Below are 20,479 nucleotides of genomic sequence, written 5' to 3'. Positions count from 1 at the left end.
TATAATAATGTTGTCAGCAACATTGACTGTTGAATGTGCAACTTGACAAAAGGATGAATAGCAGGTTACCATTATAGTACAGGTCATAATATTATAAGGTTCATAATTAAAAAAAATATTTTGAGTTTTACAATTATGCTCTACTCTTCTGGTCTATTAAATGAGCGTCAATTTGGTGAATGTTTCCTTTGGGTTGCTCAGTGAAATTCACCAAAGAATTTTTCACAGTGAATATGCTGTGTTCACCAAAGGCCTTGTTCCCCAAATATTTTCCTGGAAATCTGCTGATTTGGCCTGCTTGGGTGAAAATTTTTTTCCATGCATCCCGTTATGCTTTGTAAGGCCAGCATGACATCAAAGAGCTGTAGCAGCCATGTGCACAACTTTCACGGGTGACTAATGCTAAGATCATTGCCAATGTAACAGTTGCACGACTATCAACACACAGAACAAAAAAAATAAAAAAAACATTTCTTCTTCTTCTTCTATAATCCAGAGCATGCCAAATTTTTGTTTTTTCTGCAAAATTACAGCAATGCATGTTTCCCAATTTTAGGATAGAGTGACAAACTTTTCAAGGATAGCAAGTTAAAAAAAACAACACAAAAGCAAAATGGGACCAACACTTTGTGCACAGTCTCCTAAAATAAGTCACATATTATGTGTAATCTTTAAGCTGAAACAAATTAACTGATCATATTCCTGAACTGGAGAAATTAACCTTTATTCTTTTTGTTCACCATATAAACTTTGAGAAAAAATTGTTGTAAAACAGTACAAGTAAAGCAGGAGAAAAAAAGTTAATTTTCAAACAGTCTACAGCTATTAAATAATTAAATGCATGACCTTGAGATAGTTGTCATGGTGTGCTCATTGACGGAGGTTTAAACGTTTTGCTACTTTTAAAATACAGTATATGCTATCTTTGTACATTAAACATTACAACATTTTAGCTGCTCTTTGACCAACTAAGAGTTAATATTCTTCAGCCTACATGCATACCAAACCACTGATGCCACTGCAGTTAATGGAAGCATAATGTACCTTCAAAAACATGCAACCTCTTGTGTTCTGCACAGATAATCCAGAAACAGTCAGCCACTTCCAAGAGTGCTCATCTCCTCAGTAAATGTCAGAAAGTTCAACAGCTGACAAGATCCTGTCTACACATTAGAAAGCAGCACAGCTGAACTAAAACTTAATTTATACCAAAATAAGCTCCAGAGTCCTGTGAATTCAGGTATGAACTGTTGATTTGAAAAGCGTGAAGATTGAAAAAATAAAAAGATAAGGATTAAAAACGGTACTTACATTATCGAATATGGCACTTCTTCTAATTATGGAGTCACAGTGGGAAAGAGAGCAATTACTGGACAGGCATTTTTCATGTAAGGCTCAAATGAGGAACAACATGCTGTATTTGCAGTTACTTTACTCAAAAACTAACATAAGCTAACTGAAGATCTGTACTGGGAGTCTTGATATCCTACACTAAAAAACAACTCCTTTAATCTTTAAATAGCCAGTCTTCCCTGAAGCATGAAGTTCACAACACTCCAGTGACTCAGAGGCAAACAAACCAGAAGCAAAGAGTGGGATTTTAAAAATATCTTTTTACGTTACTCTTGAACAAATTAAAAAATATTCTTTGGTTAAAGAAAACCCTGCAAATAGTGATAGAAGATGCTAAACCTACAAATTTCAATAAGAAAAAAGTATTAAGAAAAACTTGCAGCAAATGGGGCTAAGCTGGTACAGCCCTTTTAAGATACTGTAAAATAGGCGCTGTACTGTGCCCAACCCAGCACTGACTGACACGGAGGCACATGTAAAAGCACAAACAAACTTTATTCTTCTTCACGTATGGGCACGTCTTCCCCGTGAACCCCACAGGCACAACACAATCCAAACCAACACGAGCACAAAAGCAAATCACACTCATCTCTGGCACCACCACTCCTCCCATCAAGCTGCATCCTCCTCCTCCTGACTCTGGCCGCTGAGTGGTGGTTGCTGGCCCCTTTTATAGCCCACCCGGAAGTGCTCCAGGAGCTTGATCACCTGTTTCCGGTTGCACCTCCGGGTGGGGCTGAAGGCTTGTCTATCCGGGTTCAGGGACCCATGCAGCAACCCCTGGCGGCCACCCCAGATCCCAACAGGGCTGTGGACAACTCCATCTCCTCTGGAGCCCTGCGGGAAGCTGAGGCACTACTGTGATCCAGGAAGGCTGCCACCAAGCATCCCGGGGGAGGTATTGAGCAGCCCATGGTTGCTCCCCCAAAACATATGTCGAAGGAGCGTCCCAGCTGGGCATGGGACCCAGCCATCTGCAACAATACTTAATTCTCTGAAAATTTGGTAGTCAGATGTATAACCAGAACACTTTTTCCACAAGGGTCACAGTCAAGTTTTATTTCCACTTCCATAGTAAAATATGCCTATAAAATTAAGAGTGATGATATAATAGTTGATATGCTGAAAACATAATTTAACCCAGCCGATAATGTAGCAGAGGGACAAAACAATAGAGACATAAAATTGACTTTTAATATAAGGGTATTACTTGAGCTACTTTATATAAAAACACTTTTATGTAACTATTTCAACCAACTAACTAACTATAACTAACATTTTACTATTAAAGATGCCAACAGTGCTACAAGAATATATAACTACTGCTGCTACTACTAGAATATTATAGATGCAATACAGGTCTGCCTATGTGTAGGCTTGTTTTCAATAATTAAATGGAAATTATTCTGCTAGTTTTGTGATGTATTGCGGAAAACCAAAGATTACATTATAGCGACGCTAGTTAAATGGACTGCAAATCCTAGCTACACCAGTACCCCACTGCATTATTGGGCATCTTTGGTAGTTGCCATAAGGGCTGCTGGGTGAAAGATGAGGGCTCCAAGTTCACAAGTGAGCCAGAGGAAGCCGACAAGATCGCAACTGGCAGTATCTTTCTGTTTCAAGGCTTCACTACAAAATTTGATTACAATTTCACTTACCAGATTACAGTTTTCTCTAATGTATGTTCTTGTTCAGTACCTGCCTGTTTGTATGATTTCATCTGGTTTAGAAAATGTCTTTGTCTGGAGAGTCCTTTCAATTTCTACAGATCTTTACATACATATGGTAGGACAAAACTTTTACATAACTTTCAGGGGGCTGTGCACAGGGGATTTCATTTCATAACTACTCCACTATCATCCACATCTGTGAAACTAGACTGTGTTGTGAGTGCTTATTTTTACTGCTAAGTGAGTGTTTTGTAATATTAATCATTATTGTCCTTTATTACAATAAATATACATACACCTTTATTATAATAAGTCAAATTTTGTAAAATGTTACAGATCACTAAAGAACTGCTGAACTACGCACTTTATCTCAGGGACACCATGCACCTTTGTCTCGGTAGCCAGCCTCACATGCGTGATTTATGCATCTGTAACTCCTGCAAAGCTGAAGGGAAAACTGTATTATCTAAAGTGTCTTCAATCTCAGTTACTTAGTTTGCACTAGTTATTTATTATATTATGTTCACCATTGCTTACCTTTTGCTTCACTTTTTTTGTTTAGTTTATAGTCTATCCTGCTGAAAGTCATTAAAATGAAATGCTACAACAGCAATTCTGCAATTGCCATTTGGTTAATGAAATTGAGTTAGATATGGAAGACTATTGCTTGCAGTAAAAAGCTATACATGAAAACTAATTTATTTGTGATTAATATTACTATTATACCAAATTTTAAAGATACATTTTTTTAAACTTTGCTTCCAAGTAGCACACAATATTGAAACTTACAAGTTCATAAGACATAAAAATATTAATATCATAAAACTTATTTTATGGTATTTGTATGAATTATGAAAAAATATTGCTAAAAAGGCATTTAAGCAGTCTTTTTCAGTCTCGGTTTTGGGAAAATAAACAAATGCATAAAGCATTTTTTGGTCACTGTAAATACAAGAGCCTACTCTTGTAACAGCTCTAACTTTTGCCAAACACAGCATTTCGAAACATCACTTAAAAGCTTTTATTGTATTATTTTCTGGCATTACTCAAGATGTTACTCAATTATAAAATTAAGAAACTTTAAACCTCACCCAACTGGAAGTCTGACCTGCTTACTTTTTGAACATGACTTTTGTTAACCCAGAAATAACAAGAAAGATAATTGTTTTCACAGGAAGTACTATATCAATCGACAAATTACCGTATGTAAACACAAAACCAAAACTATGTCTAGCCAACTTTAAGAAGGTATCTGGTTATTGAGGCTCAGAACAACTAAAAAATCCCAAAATCAAAATTACTTGCATTATACTAATAAGTATAGTGTGGATAGAAAATAACATAATAACTAAAGTTATGTGCTGTATGAAAGAAATAAAACATGCGTAATTTATAAAATGCCACACCATTAGCAAATTTCTCAGTTTTTATGATGGCAATTTACATATACTCCAGAATGTTGTAACGGCCGACCCCTTACCCGGCCGGCAGCTACACTTCCAAGACCTGTGGCCTGGATAAACTACTGAGCTGAATCTAAATAACAAGCCATACCTCTAACAAATGAAAATTTTTCCCACAATCGACGGTTTAAACAAGCACGCAAAAACAGATGATATGTAAAAATCTGTGATTAATTATATTAAATGAAGCAATAAGAAAAAAATGCTAAATAAATAAATAGAAAATATATCCCTCCACCAAAGCAACAATGTGACAACATCCATCCATCCATTTTATATATATATATACTATATATATATATATATATATATATATATATATATATATATATATACATACACACATACACACACACACACACAAATACACCCTCCCTTGCCCTTGTAACATATAACAAACAACACGAATAACAACAATGAATGAGATATAGGAATGAATGGTCGTGAACTTGAGTCCGAGTACACAATTGTCCTGAATGCAGATGACTGGTTAACAGATACAGTGCATCACTTTTTCCACATTTTGTTATGTTACAGCCTTATTCCAAAATGGATTAAATTCATTTTTTTCCTCAGAATTCTACACACAACACCCCATAATGACAACGTGAAAAAAGTTTACTTAAGGTTTTTGCAAATTTTTTAAAAATAAAAAAACTGAGAAATCACATGTACATAAGTATTCACAGCCTTTGCTCAATACTTTGTTGATGCACCTTTGGCAGCAATTACAGCCTCAAGTCTTGTTGATTATGATGCCACAAGCTTGGCACACCTATCCTTGGCCAGTTTCGCCCATTCCTCTTTGCAGCACCTCTCAAGCTCCATCAGGTTGGATGGGAAGCGTCGGTGCACAGCCATTTTAAGATCTCTCCAGAGATGTTCAATCAGATTCAAGTCTGGGCTCTGGCTGGGCCACTCAAGGACATTCACAGAGTTGTCCTGAAGCCACTCCTTTGATATCTTGGCTGTGTGCTTAGGGTCGTTGTCCTGCTGAAAGATGAACCGTCGCCCCAGTCTGAGGTCAAGAGCGCTCTGGAGCAGGTTTTCATCCAGGATATGTCTGTACATTGCTGCAGTCATCTTTCCCTTTATCCTGACTAGTCTCCCAGTCCCTGCCGCTGAAAAACATCCCCACAGCATGATGCTGCCACCACCATGCTTCTCTGTAGGGATGGTACTGGCCTGGTGATGAGCGGTGCCTGGTTTCTTCCAAACGTGACGCCTGGCATTCACACCAAAGAGTTCAATCTTTGTCTCATCAAACCAGAGAATTTTCTTTCTCATGGTCTGAGAGTCCTTCAGGTGCCTTTTGGCAAACTCCAGGGGGGCTGCCATGTGCCTTTTATTAAGGAGTGGCTTTTTAATAAGGATTGGTGGATTGCTGCAGAGATGGTTGTCTTTCTGGAAGGTTCTCCTCTCTCCACAGAGGACTTCTGGAGCTCTGACAGAGTGACCATTGGGTTCTTGGTCACCTCCTTGACTAAGACCCTTCTCCCCCGATTGCTCAGTTTAGATGGCCGGCCAGCTCTAGGAAGAGTCCTGGTGGTTTCAAACTTCTTCCACTTACGGATGATGGAGGCTACCGTGCTCATTGGGACCTTCAAAGCAGCAGAAATTTTTCTGTAACCTTCCCCAGATTTGTGCCTCGAGACAATCCTGTCTCGGAGGTCTACAGACAATTCCTTTGACTTCATACTTGGTTTGTGCTCTGACATGAACTGTCAACTGTGGGACCTTATATAGACAGATGTGTGCCTTTCCAAATCATGTCCAATCAACTGAATTTACCACAGGTGGACTCCAATTAAGCTGCAGAAACATCTCAAGGATGATCAGGGGAAACAGGATGCACCTGAGCTCAATTTTGAGCTTCATGGCAAAAGCTGTGAATACTTATGTACATGTGCTTTCTCAATTTTTTTATTTTTAATAAATTTGCAAAAATCTCAAGTAAACGTTTTTCACGTTGTCATTATGGGGAGTTGTGTGTAGAATTCTGAGGAAAAAATGAATTTAATCCATTTTGGAATAAGGCTGTAATATAACAAAATGTGGAAAAAGTTATGCGCTGTGAATACTTTCCAGATGCACTGTATGTAGAGTGTTTGTATTTCCCGGAACAAATGGAACAGCCTCACCGTGAATCCTCGGCGCGTGGTGGATGATGAAGTCCGACCCTGGGGTCTCTCGTGATGAGGGTATTGAAGTAAGTCCGGCGGAATGAAAAACAAACTGGATGCAATGGCGCGATGTGGTAAACAGCAGGTACGTTGATGCGTTGTTGTGAAATGTGATCCTCCTTCTCTCTCCTCTCTCTCTCCGTTTCTTTCCGATTGCTTAAATAGTACTGGTGGATGTAATTGATTGTGAAACAGGTGCTTTCCAATTTGGGGCTGCGGTCTCTTTCCATCATCCGTCCCCCTTGTAATTTACGGGGATGACATTCACTGATGCACACATTAAACAGCAAATGGGACGATGAAAACAAAACGCACTTAGCACAAACATTGACAACACTACTACTACTATGTAGCCCTGCTACAATGTTATGAAGAATGATCCGATGAATTGCAATTAAATGCAAAGTCACTCTTTGCCATGAAAATGAACTTAATCCCAAAAAACCCAATTCCACTACTGTGGTGCAGGCCGCTTCAGGGTGCTCAAGAAAGTCCGGCAATCACCAGGACTGTCTCCTAAAGTTGATTCAGCTGCAGGATCGGGGCACCACCAGTGCAGAGCTTGTTCAGGAATGGCAGCAGGTAGGTGTGAGAACATCTGCACACACAGTGAGGCGAACACTTTTGGAGGATGGCCTGGTATCAAGTAGGGCAGCAAAAAACCCACTTCTCTACAAGGAAAATATCAGGGACAGACTGATATTTGGAAAAGGTACAGGGATTACACTGCTGAGGACTGGGGTAAAGTTATTTACTTTGATGAATCACCTTTCCAATTGTTTGGGGCATCCGCAAAAAAAGACTGTTCGGAGAAGAAAAGGTGAGGGCTACCATCATTCCTGTGTCATGCCAACAGTAAAGCATTCTGAGACCATTCATGTGTGGGCTTGCTTCTCACAATTTTGCCTAAGAACACAGACATGAATAAAGAATGGTACCAAAACATCCTCCGAGAGAAACTTCTCCCAACTATCCAAGAACAGTTTATTGATGAACAATGTCTTTTCCAGCATGATGGAGCACCGTGCCTTAAGGCAAAAGTGAGAACAAAACATCGAAATTTTGGGTCCATGTCCAGGAAACTCCCCAGACCTTGATCCCATTGAGAACTTGTGGTTCATCCTAAAGAGGCAGGAGAATGAAACAAAAACCCACAAATTCTGATAAACTCCAAGCATTGATTATTCAAGAATGGGCTGCCATCGGTCAGGATTTGGCCCAAAAGTTGACTGACAGTATGCCAGGGCAAATTGCAGAGGTCTTGAAAAAGAAGGGCCAGCACTGCAAATATTGACTTTTTGCATAAACTTAATGTAATTGTCAGTAAAAGCCTTTGAAACTTATGAAATGTTTGTAATTACACTTCAGTATACCATAGAAACATCTGACAAAAAGATCTAAAAACAATGAAGCAGCAAACTTTGTGAAAACCAATACTTGTCATTCTCAAAACTTTTGGCCACAACTGTACTTTTCACCTTTTACATCTGTGGTGCTAAATTTTAGAGTGTCATGCTGAGTAGTAGTGAGGAGGGTGTTGGCGAAGCCTGTATGTGAGAATTTCTACTGAAAGAGACACTTTTTCAAGGCAAAAAGTATGAGCAAGAGGAAATCACCCCTGGGGCTGAAAGAATGCCTCTGAGGGTGAAATACAGCTAAGTCTCCTCTTCAAAATTGTGGAAACTTACAAAAATGTTTGTTTTTTCCTTTCCTTCCTAAAATGACATGGATATGCCATTTTATAATATGTGTGCAATCTCAAGAATTGGCTGGTATATGACTGGAAACATTGACATAATTGTTAAGTTTTAAAGATTTTGTTTTTGAGCTTAGACACCTGGCCCTTGAAACCCATGTTAAACTGAAAGAACAAGGATGATATATGCATTTTTAATGCAAAATAGACTCCTGCACCCAGCAACTCTGGATCTGATTTAGTGGGTCTGAGAATGTATTCAGTACCGTCGCTGGTACTACTGTAGACACACAGTCTAAAGTGTAAACTGAACAAAATTCAGTTCAGTTTATTTTTATATAACACTCTTCACTGAATGTAGGCGCAGAGTGCTGTGACAAGTTCCCAGATAGGTACAAATACAAATTCTACAAATTATTAACTGCATAATGAGATAAATAAGTAAATATAAAAGACACAGATTTGTTTTAGTAAATAGAAAAGCAAACTAGTTTGAAACTGATTAACATAAATGGACTCCAGCAATATCTGTCCATTAATTAACTTTTGAACTATGGCCAAATTGACAGAGAAAATCAAAAACCAGTCAGCAGCATCCCTAGAGAAAATAAACCTTGGTGGGGTCCACAGTCAATTATAACAGAGTCCTGAAAACATCAGCCAGCTGCCTGTCCACCACCTTCTTGGCATTCTACAATAAAGTTAGTGCTGGGATGTACAATCTAATGACACAATCTTTACATCTATTGATTCCAGTGCTCCCAGTATCTCAGATGCTTTTCCATGGGGAGGAAAACAAAATGAATGCAGAAGACCTATGAATGCAGAAGACCTACTCTACAGTTGTGAGGTAACAGTGTAATCACTGTCCTGAATGTGTGGAATTTGTTTAACATCTCAGTGTTAAGAGTTTTTTTTTTCTTCAAATACGGTAAAAGCAAGTTTGGATTTGTGTGTGTGACATGCAATGGACTAGCCCTATGTCTAAGGTTGGTTACTATCTTACACCCAACGTTGCCAGTATAACACCTGCATCCGTGACCTTGAACTGGATTAGTGAATGGATGAACACCTTCATTGGCTGTTGCTGTCCTGACCCTTGAGTGGGCCTGGATGTGCTTACCTGATGTGAGCCATGAGGGGGTTTCAGCAGGTTTAGAAAACTACATATGGATATTTGTACCTGGATATTCCAATAAAATCCAGTATAGGAAAGCATGCAGTTATTATATATTTACATTAAAGGAATGTCTTTGATAAAACCAACTACATAACTGTATTGTCCTGGTTTAAGAATTTAGTTGGATTTGTATGCACTTTAATTAGTTTGTTTACTTACTTGCTACTTAAAATGCAGTTTTCAAAATGGTTTGAAGACTAGTAACAGTACTACCCTATTCCTGTCAAAAGCTGGTGTCCCTTAAGGTTAAGTACTGCTATCATATCAATCTGCTGTTTATAACTTCATTTCATTTGTATGCTGGGAACACACAGCTGCATTTACCAATAACACTGAACTGATAATTAGGCATTTGATCTAGGACACGGGTATAGAACTCCAGTCCTGGTGGGCCGCCATGGCTACAGGTTTTCATTCTGACCATCTTCTTCATTGGTGACCAGTTTTTGCTGCTAATTAACTTCTTTTGCCTTAGTTATAATTAACTTGACTCAGACCCCTTAGTTGTTTCTTTTTCTTTAATTAGCAGCCAAACAATAATGAGACACAAAACAAGCTGCCACATGACCAGTTCACCTTCGCACAGGTCTCGGTAAGGCTGATCTCTCAGGTCACCAAAACATCTTGACAGGTGTTCTTAGAAAAAAACGAAAGATCAACAGTTTTGTAAATGTCTGCTATGGCAGAATGAGAGCAGCAAAAAGCCATGGAATTAAATAACGAGTTTAATTAACACAGAGAATTGGCTTCTCATTAAGAAACTGGTTGGAGTGAAGTTGGTTGGAGTTTGAAATCCCAGTTTAGTTGGTCATCTGTTGGCTCGTTTCACATCTCATTTCTGTTTGGCTGCCATTTAATAAAGAAACAAATCAATTCAGAGAACGGAATCCTTAAAAACAGGGCTATTAAAATGAAGGGGAAAGGAGTTAATTAGCAGTGGAAACTGGTCACTGATTAGGAAAAGGGTTAGAATGAAAACCTGCAGCCACTGCGGCCCTCCAGGCCCAGAGTTCGACACCCCTGATCTAGTAGAACATTATGCCAATAAATAAATAAATGTTTCAATGAGGTGAAAAAGTGGATGAATAGAAATTACTTTAGTTTGGACAGAATTCAGTAAGAAAGTGTTATTTTTGACAATGATCTGTCCTTTGCTTATCCTAATTTTATACTGAGATCTGCCTTTTCCAAGTTAGAATTATGGTCAAATTAAAGCAGTAACGCAGGATTAGGTGCTAATTAATTTCTATCAAGTACAATTTATGAGTGCAATGCTTTACTGTCAGGCTGTTTGTACCTTTCTTTTCTTATTGTATAGTCAATTTATAATACCATAGAATGGATCAAAACGGAACACAACTTAATTTCTTAAGTATCTCACACTGGTTTTCAAGTAAGCTTATAAACAACTTTAAAATGCATACACCCATCAACATTTATGCACACACCCACACAAACTCCTACAGGGCTTATTTATAATCTACAATAAATGTAACATGCATGTCTTTGGGATGTGGGAGTAAAACCTGAGAAGCCAAAGTATAAAAACAATTTGACAGGGTGAAGAGCATGCAAACTCTACAAAAGACACTGCTCAGGCAAGAATTCTCTCCTTTAAAATAGAATTTTCAGAATAGGCTTTGCTCCCCATTTAAAATTTGGAGCTTATACTATAATCTCAAGATATTCTTTAATATTTAAAATTTTCCAAAATGATGTACACTGAAGAAAATCATGTCAAACCCTGTAAATTAATTGTCATACATTACATAATCATTTGTTACAAATACAATGAGTACTATCCATCCTTAATGTAAATAGTAGAATGCCTAGGGGTGGGGCCCGGGCAGAAAATGGCCAATGTCAGAGAATCTTTGAGTTTGACTTGCATTTTCCTAATGACCATGGGTCCCACAAACATAATACTCTGGGAACTGTATAGATTAGACATTTATTTTTTATCTCTGCAATATTGCTTACCTTAATATCCATATTACTAAACGAGAATGGTAAACCGGATGGACGCAGGGACATCCGGACATGGGCCGTAGACGCAAAACACGTACTGCACAGGCGCCCCCACAAAACCCCCCTTCCAAGCAACGGAAACCGGATGGAAAGCAACGTAAAATAAGAAATGAGGCGCCCATAGCACACAGAAAAAAGGAGTCAGACGCCGGCGCTGCACACAGTGCCCATGGCACACGAAACGGAACACACACCAAAAAGAAAGGAGTCAGACGCAAGCGCCACATAGCACATGAAACGGTACGCACACAAAGAAGAGGATTCAGACCCACGACACACAAACACCCCTCCACTAACAGAGATAAAAAAAAGTGAGGCAACGCGCCCCTAGCACACACAAAAAAAAGAAGTCAGACGCGAGCGCCGCACAAACCCATTGGACACGAAACGGGACAGACTACGGACATAGCGCACGAAACATACACAAAAAGGAGGATTCAGACCCACGACCACACTAACATAAATAAGAAATGAGACACAAAGCCCCATTACTGAACGAACTGTCCGTATTAAACATACGTCATCTGAACACGTTCAAATTATGCAGCATAGGTCGATCTCATTACACTGATGCACTATTAACCGTTCAACCACAGAAAAGGCTCCATATTAACAGTGAGTGCGATCCTCCTTATTACTTATCCATATTTCTAACGCTGAAGAACAAACAAGTCATGAATTCACGATCACGGGTACAAAACGATACGGCTCGAGTGACGGGACCAAACACACGAACCCGCATGAAAAAAACAATACACGTCGGCGCCTACAACGCGCTTCTGAAACCCCGGGAGAAAAAATGTCTCGGCTCCAAAAACGCAAAGCTCAACTAACACAGTTACAGAAATGAGCGCAGATGGACAGACACAATGAACGTAGACGCATGCAGCGCGCGTCTCAAACTGCTGCATCGAAACAGGCAAGGGTTCAAAACGAAACACCTCGAGTCTCAGAGATACAAAAACGGCAGCGAAGGGACAAAATAAATAAACGTAGACGTCTACAACGCGCATCTGAAATGCCGGAAAACAAGCAGGCAAGGCTCCAAAAAGAGAAAGCTCGACTAACCGACATACAAAAACGGGCAAGGCTCAATACAAACAATGAACGCCGTAAACTGCAACGGGCTTCTCACACAGCACACGCAAATCGATTACAGCTCCAGAATAGCACGTCCCAAATCCTGCACATACAACGACGCGCCTCTCAAACGGCACAGACAAAAAATACACGTCAAGGACATCAACGACAGACACCTGCTAAACGATTGCGCCAGTTACCTGACAATGCGTTCAATAATGAGTCCACTATTCAGGAAAATTCATTGGGATTAATGAATGTCATTTGCAATCATTGTCATTCACTTAACTTCCCTGAAGAAACAACTGGCAATACAAGTAATGAATTTACACGTTGTTGTCAAAAGGGTCAAATTAGACTGCCTCCTTTACATTCATATCCTGCATATCTACAGAAGCTTCTAACTAACGAAGTACCTGAAAGTAAAAACTTTATGAACTGCATTAGATCCTACAATAGTTCATTTGCTTTTGCATCTACCGGAGTAAATATCAGGCCACCAAAAGGCAATGGCCCATACTGCTTTCGCGTATGTGGACAAATATTACATCGCATTGGAACAGTGCACCCTGAAACAAATCAAGAACGCAAATATGCACAAATCTACATCTTAGATCCAGATGACTCAATCTATCAACGCATGAACCTTCCTGAAAACAAACAATGCCCGGAGCTTATAATGAGAAATGTCACTCATATTATAAACAATCACCCATTAGCTAAATCTATAAAGATGCTACATGAGGTTGAAAAAGAGGCCAATACAAAAGCAACAGCAGAAGGTGTAGCAGCAACTACAATTGCTTTAGTCTTGATAAAGGACAAAGAACAAGATCCAAGACGATACAATCTTCCCGTCGTTAATGAAGTGCCAATTGTCTTTCAAAGTAAAGATGGGGAGCCTCCATTTCACCGCGATATTGTTCTGCATTTACGTCCTGATGGAACCAACAAACCTACATTCCAACGCATAAACATTTGCTTTCCACTACTTGATACTTTAACATACCCCATTTTGTTTCCCACTGGACAGGAAGGATGGAGTGCTACAATTTCCAGATTTAAAAAACGTCAAGCACAGAGACGATCACGTGTATCCATGAAAGAATATTTCTCCTACAGACTCTCAGTAAGGGATGACTTTAATCCATTACTCAATGCAGGAAAGCTAACTCAACAATACATCGTTGACGTTTATGTTCGAGCGGAATCAAATGATCTACAGTGGATTAGAAACAACCAGCCTACACTTAGAGCCGATAAATACAAATCACTAATGGACTACATTAATCGTGATGCAGACGTCATGGAACACCCTGCTGGAAAACCTGTTATTCTACCATCTTCCTTTCAAGGCAGCCCACGCAATATGCAACAACATTACCAAGATGTGATGGCTATCGTAAGAAAGTTTGGAAAACCTGATCTGTTTATCACTATGACCTGCAATCCTAAATGGACAGAAATTACGACTAATCTTAGGCCATGGCAGAGAGTCGAACATCGTCCTGATTTAGTTGCAAGAGTCTTTAGACTTAAACTAAATAGCCTGCTACAAGATATCAAAAATAGATCTCTATTTGGCACTGTCGCTGCCATTATCCATGTTATCGAGTTTCAGAAGAGAGGTTTACCACACGCCCATATATTACTAATACTTGATGATGATTCCAAAATACGCACAGAATATGACATCGATAGAATAGTCAAGGCTGAAATTCCAGACCGTGACACCTCTCCACGCCTCTTTCAGATTGTTATCAAAAATATGATTCATTCACCATGTGGCAACAGAAATCCAAACAGTCCATGTATGGTTAATGGCAAATGTTCAAAAGGCTTCCCCAAAGACTTCCAAGACATTACACTTGGTAATATAAATGGATACCCTAAATATATGAGACGAAAGACAAGTGAATTACAAATTATTCCAGGTCGTTCAATTGACAATAGCTGGGTCGTACCATACAATCCTTATTTATGTTTACGATACAACTGCCATATAAATGTTGAAATCTGTGCTACAGTAAAAAGCGTTAAATATCTATTCAAATACGTTTACAAGGGACACGATTGTGCTAATGTCTCAATATCTGAAACAAATGATCACGATGAGTCTCGAATGTATGTGGATTCACGGTACGTCAGTGCTCCAGAGGCCATTTGGAGAATATTTTGCTTTCCTATGCACCATCAGAGCCACACAATATGCCGCTTGCCAGTTCATTTGGAGCACGAACAAACTGTCTGTTTTCATACAGGTAATGAGCTACAAGCAGCAAACAGAGCAGCCACAAAAGAAACTAAACTAACCGCATGGTTTAAACTCAATCAAAACGATCACACTGCTTACCGTTGGAAGTATTGGGAAATTCCTCTTCACTATGTTTGGATTGACAATGGCACATTCTGGAGAAAACGACATCACCACGGTGATAATGTCATAGGCCGAATGTACACTGTCAGTATTAAGGAGCCAGAAAGGTTTTACCTTCGATTACTTCTTCAACATGAGACCGGAGCTACATCATTTGACGAAATTAAAACTGTTCGAGATGGCTGCACCATCAAACTCTGTAAGACATTCCAAGAGGCAGTAAATGACAAAGGATATTTATTAGATGATACAATTTGGCAGAGATCTCTACATGATGCAATTTCCTATTCAATGCCGGGTCAAGTTCGACAACTATTTGCTTATATCTGTGCCTTCTCCTCGCCATCAGATCCTTTGACCCTCTGGAATACAAACAAAGTAGGAATGATGGAGGACATATGCCATAAGCTACATGGGAAAAATGATTCCTGCATCGACTGTGAAGCCTTTGCACTAAACAACATTCGTTTAGCTCTTATGCTCCTTGGATATACATTGGATAACTTCCATTTGCCAAATGTTCCGGATTCATTAACAGATCTACATTCCACAATAATTGATCTACAAAAAGAACAACAGATTGCACAGACTATCCTTTCCACTTTAAATGCCTTACAATCTGATGCTTTTCACAAAATTGTTCATGCCACAGAGGACGACAGCCCCATACCCAAATGCTTCTTTCTTGACAGCCCTGGAGGAAGCGGAAAAACATACCTTTATGAGACGCTTATACATTTCTTCACTGCAAAACAACAGTTAATTATCGCATCAGCTACCACTGGAGTGGCAGCTAATTTGTTAATAAATGGTCGTACATGTCACTCCTTATTCAAAATACCGGTCCCAATCACAGAGACATCGGTATCCACTATGAAAATGAACAGTAGCAATGCACGTGACATCCGTCTTGCAAAACTGTTAATTATTGATGAATGTACAATGGCATCCAGTCACTTACTCAACACCATTGATAAACTTCTACAAACGTTGATGAATAATAATATTCCCTTTGGAGGAAAGGTACTTTTATTAGGAGGAGATTTTAGACAGTGCTTAGCTATTGTTCCACATGCCATGCGCTCAGCTATTGTTCAGTCCACCTTAAAATACGCAGACAATTGGCATTGCTTTCAAAAGATACAGTTGGTACAAAACATGCGATGTCCAGATCCCGAATATAACAATTGCTTATTACAACTGGGAGATGGTACACTCACCAATACAGATGGACTTCACCCAGATATTATTACAATTTCTCAACCCTTTATCTGCGACAACTTAGTTATGGAGATATTTGGAACAGCAGTCTCATTAGACCAAATACCCCTTTTAACACAACGAACTATATTGTGTCCAAAAAATATTAATGTTGTTAATAACCAGGTCATTTCATTACTTCCTGGAGAGGCACAGCTCTTTCTAAGCTCTGACAAAGTTTACTCTGATGACGACAATGACCATCTTAATTTCCCCTTAGAATATTTGAACACTATTAACCCAGCCGGATTACCACAACACAGTCTTAGCCTTAAAAACGGAACAATAATCATGCTATTAAGAAACCTTAACACTAAACAGGGTTTATGCAATGGTACACGTTTAGTCGTCTACACCATGACACACAATGTTATTCAAGCAACGGTTCTTACAGGATCACATGCTAATACTGTTCTAATTCCTAGAATTGACCTTACAAGTTCTGACCTGGAATTACCTTTTACACTTAAACGGAGACAATTCCCCATTAAACCTGCCTTTGCCATGACCATCAACAAATCACAAGGACAAACCATGGACAAAGTTGGCATCTACCTATCTGAGCCCGTTTTTGGACATGGAGAACTTTATGTGGCCTTCTCACGAGTTCACCGTTCATCTGACGTTAAAGTTAAGGTCATAAATGCTCCATGCCAAGGAAAACTCATTCAAGGACAAGACACCATCTTTACTACTAATGTTGTGTACAAAGAAATTTTCCAATAAACCTTTACACTGTGCCAAACACTTTATTGTTTGCTTCTTTTATGCGTCATCTACACCTTCACACTATGCTATATCGCATTCATACATCACGCTCTTTGTAATTTCCCAACACCAGGGGTTGGCGAGCGAAGCGAGCAGGGGGCGGAGCCCCCTAGTTCTTTTATATTAGCATCTACTGACATTATCATTAGGTGTGTATTTTTATATGTACAGTAAACAGAACTATGTGATGAGTTGTGTTGTTACTGAATTTGAGCTTGTGATTTAATTACAGGTATTTATATTCATCTTTATTCAGACACGCTTAATAATAATGTTGGCATCACAGGAGGTTAAGACTCATAGACCACAAGGTATCAACCAAGACTGATTGGAGACCCAGCCATTTACAGGACAGGGACACATAGGACCTCAGTCTCACTCCTACAGAGCTAATTTAAAGTCACTGTGTCTCACTGTTATCTTCCTTCAAGTCTGTTTAATCCAGTGCATGGTCACAGAAATCTGAGGTTTACAAACAGCTAGGAAAGAACTTTCAGTGGACTGAGAGCCAAACCATAAGAGGGCTGTGTCACATAAAACTGCAATTGAAAGTCTAAATCTTTAAGGTCTGCAAGGAAAAAATAGATACAGTATACTAACAGAGAGAGAATGTGCAAACTCTGTTTAGACTATGACCATAACAGGTTCTAAGTCTCTTGTAGCTGTGATGCAGCAGTGGATAACACTGCACCATTGTGCTGCTACCCTATGTTAACTATAACAGCCTGCCAATGTAAAGGGAACTCTTATTAAATAAATTAAAACAGCTATTAAAAACTATGTAATAGATGCAAAAATGGTACACATAATATTACAGATAAATTGTATATGTTTTGGTTAATAAAACTGTCAAAGAAAAGGTTTGCATCCTAACAGATTCTACCCAGTAATATATTTTATTCTGCAGCCTTGCTCCTTTATGTGGAAATTAAATTTGTAATTTTATCCATTTATTTTTAGAATCCATTATGAAATATAGCAGAGTATGGAACTGCTTCTTTCTTAGTTTAGGCCTTGTGCACTCTAATACAGTCGGTGCCCATCCAATACAAGGAAGCACAGAACTTTTGATAGGAGGCCATGGTGTACAGACTGCAATGATGAAAAAAGCATTGGTGAGAACAAATAAAGGTAAACATGTTTCAAATGTAGAATTTAAACTTTTGTAGTCCTGAGGCTGTCTACAGTGTCATTTGAATAGTTTCCTCAAGGAGTCTCTGAATGATATCATTTGATAAGCAGCATAAGTACATGACTGATTTTATGTACATTATTTTATAAGGTGGTAAACTTGCAACAAAGAATTTAACTTGGTATATTCACATGGTCAACCTGAAAACTAAAATGCAAGTATAACAAGCTTCCCACAATCAAAAATAAAGTTTGTAACATTCAACCCATTGAGAAAGAACACACATTGTTAAGAGAAACTCAAAAGGGAACCTAAGGTAACAATAGAAGTCAAAATTCAATGAAATCAACATCAAACGGTCAGATGAGTAATTTCAAACTATAAATTATGAATAAAGAAACAAAAATGTGAAAACAGTTAAAAACAGATATCAGTGGTAACAAATCTTTACTGGAGATGAGCGTCAGACACCATAGCAGTCATGACAGCAATTCTGATTGATTAATCAATCAAAAGACAGGCTTTTTTCATAAACAAATTAAAAAAAAAAAAAAAAACTTTAACTGTATTAAATTAAACTGGAATTTACCAGAGATTACCTCACCCGTGGTTCAAATTAAACAAGGAACCATTTATCTCCTAACCCAGCACTGACATAAGTATTTTAGCACTAACACCAGCACAAGCAATTGTTAGTAGTAACCAATCACATAAAGCATGCATCCTAAATGTACTGTAACTGCTCTTGACATGACTTTAGCCAACTTCAACGTTTAACTAAAGGTAGTCAGGCCTTCAAGGCTAGAAATAATAAAAAATCTTTTACTGTACATTGTACACCCCACAAAAAACCTTTAACTACTCTTTCCATATTAATGTACCTACAGTTATAGGTTTGTAACACGTGTTTTTTTTCTCCAACGTATTTTCTTGATTGACTAATTGATGAACAATACGAGACTGTACTATATATAGCCATTTTTAACAGCCATTTGAAAGTTTTTTTGCATTTATGATGACATTTAATTTGTTGTTTTATTAACAAACATGCCACAATTAAACAATAGTATCAATGATTTCATTACACCTAATCGAGTAACTAAAATTATCAGTAAACATAATTCCTAAAGAGATAATCTGAAATACCTACTGCCTCAGTTGGTGGTTTTTGCTAGGTGCTGCTACCAGAAGGACCTAGATAGTTTGGTCTGAGTAATTTACTCATAAAGTTGGTTAAAGACTTTCCTTCCAAACTTGCCTGGCTAGAGTGTATAATATGATGTGAAATGTAAGCTGCATACAGATAAAAGCATTTAAAATATTCTACTCTTAAGTGGCTTCTTAAGGTTAAATCAATTCAATAGATTTTAATATTTCTTATTGATTACAAAATCTTGTTTACTATATATTCCTAACTCAGACTCAACCCCACAAAATACTTCTAGTTACATGCTTGCCAACCTTCCAGTATAACTGCATCTATAATCGAAGAAAAATAAAATTGATCGTGAGATTACACAAATAGTACCATAAACAAAATTAAAGGATGCTGCACTCTGATCTTTTACTGTGTGGGGGTGGGAAGACATTTATCAACTGCCACATTGTTCTTCTCTTCCCAGAGCTATAACATACACATTTAAATGGATCAGTGAGTTAATTTATAACCTTCTACAGTATTAACATATTAGCGTTTGCAAAATAGATGCTTATTTTAAATGAAGGACATTATAATGACTCAGACATCTAAACTTTGCTGGAAGTTCTTCATGTTCGTCATGTAATTCTGCCACAGCAGATTAACTGCCAGACAAAGGCTTTCTTTTTTCTTACAGTTTACTGACAACAGTTGGACATGCTACAAAGATTCATTTACCTTCTGCATCAGAGTTCCATTAAGAAAAGTCCAAAGCACGAAAACAAAAAATCCCCTCCTAAAACAATACGGTTCTCAATATAAAACTAACCAAGGAATGCACTTAATCTTAACCACACAAACACAATTTCACCCCCATGGTGAAATCACCATTTATGTTATAATGTCTCTTTAATTTTGTAATTACTGTAACAAGAACATGTTGTGCCTAACATTTCTGAAGTTTTTTTAAACCTTTCCTATAAATAGAAAACATTTACCACCAAAACATTCTGAGCATTAATCTTACTTCATATGCCTGAGGACTAGTGAGGCATCGAGCAAGAGGTCCACAGAAGCTAGGAAGAGTGCTTGTGAGGGGTGGTCCACTGTGTGTCAAAATTGGTTTCAGATAGCTGAGGGTTATTTGT

The 20,479-nt window shown here is 38.4% G+C and overlaps 1 protein-coding gene across 1 annotated transcript in view; it reads right to left on the bottom strand.

Annotated features, from left to right (window-relative positions):
- Positions 1 to 20,479, bottom strand: part of slc9a6a (solute carrier family 9 member A6a) — a 90,682-nt gene that overhangs the window by 5,878 nt on the left and 64,325 nt on the right. The window contains exon 15 of the mRNA XM_028815780.2: positions 20,359 to 20,464. Coding sequence (XP_028671613.2) covers positions 20,359 to 20,464 — 106 coding nt within the window. The remainder of the gene's footprint in view (positions 1 to 20,358; positions 20,465 to 20,479) is intronic.

The sequence above is a fragment of the Erpetoichthys calabaricus genome, chromosome 12 (assembly GCF_900747795.2).
Source record: "Erpetoichthys calabaricus chromosome 12, fErpCal1.3, whole genome shotgun sequence".
Taxonomy (NCBI): Eukaryota; Metazoa; Chordata; class Cladistia; order Polypteriformes; family Polypteridae; genus Erpetoichthys; species Erpetoichthys calabaricus.
This window is presented reverse-complemented; position numbering and strand designations above follow the sequence as displayed.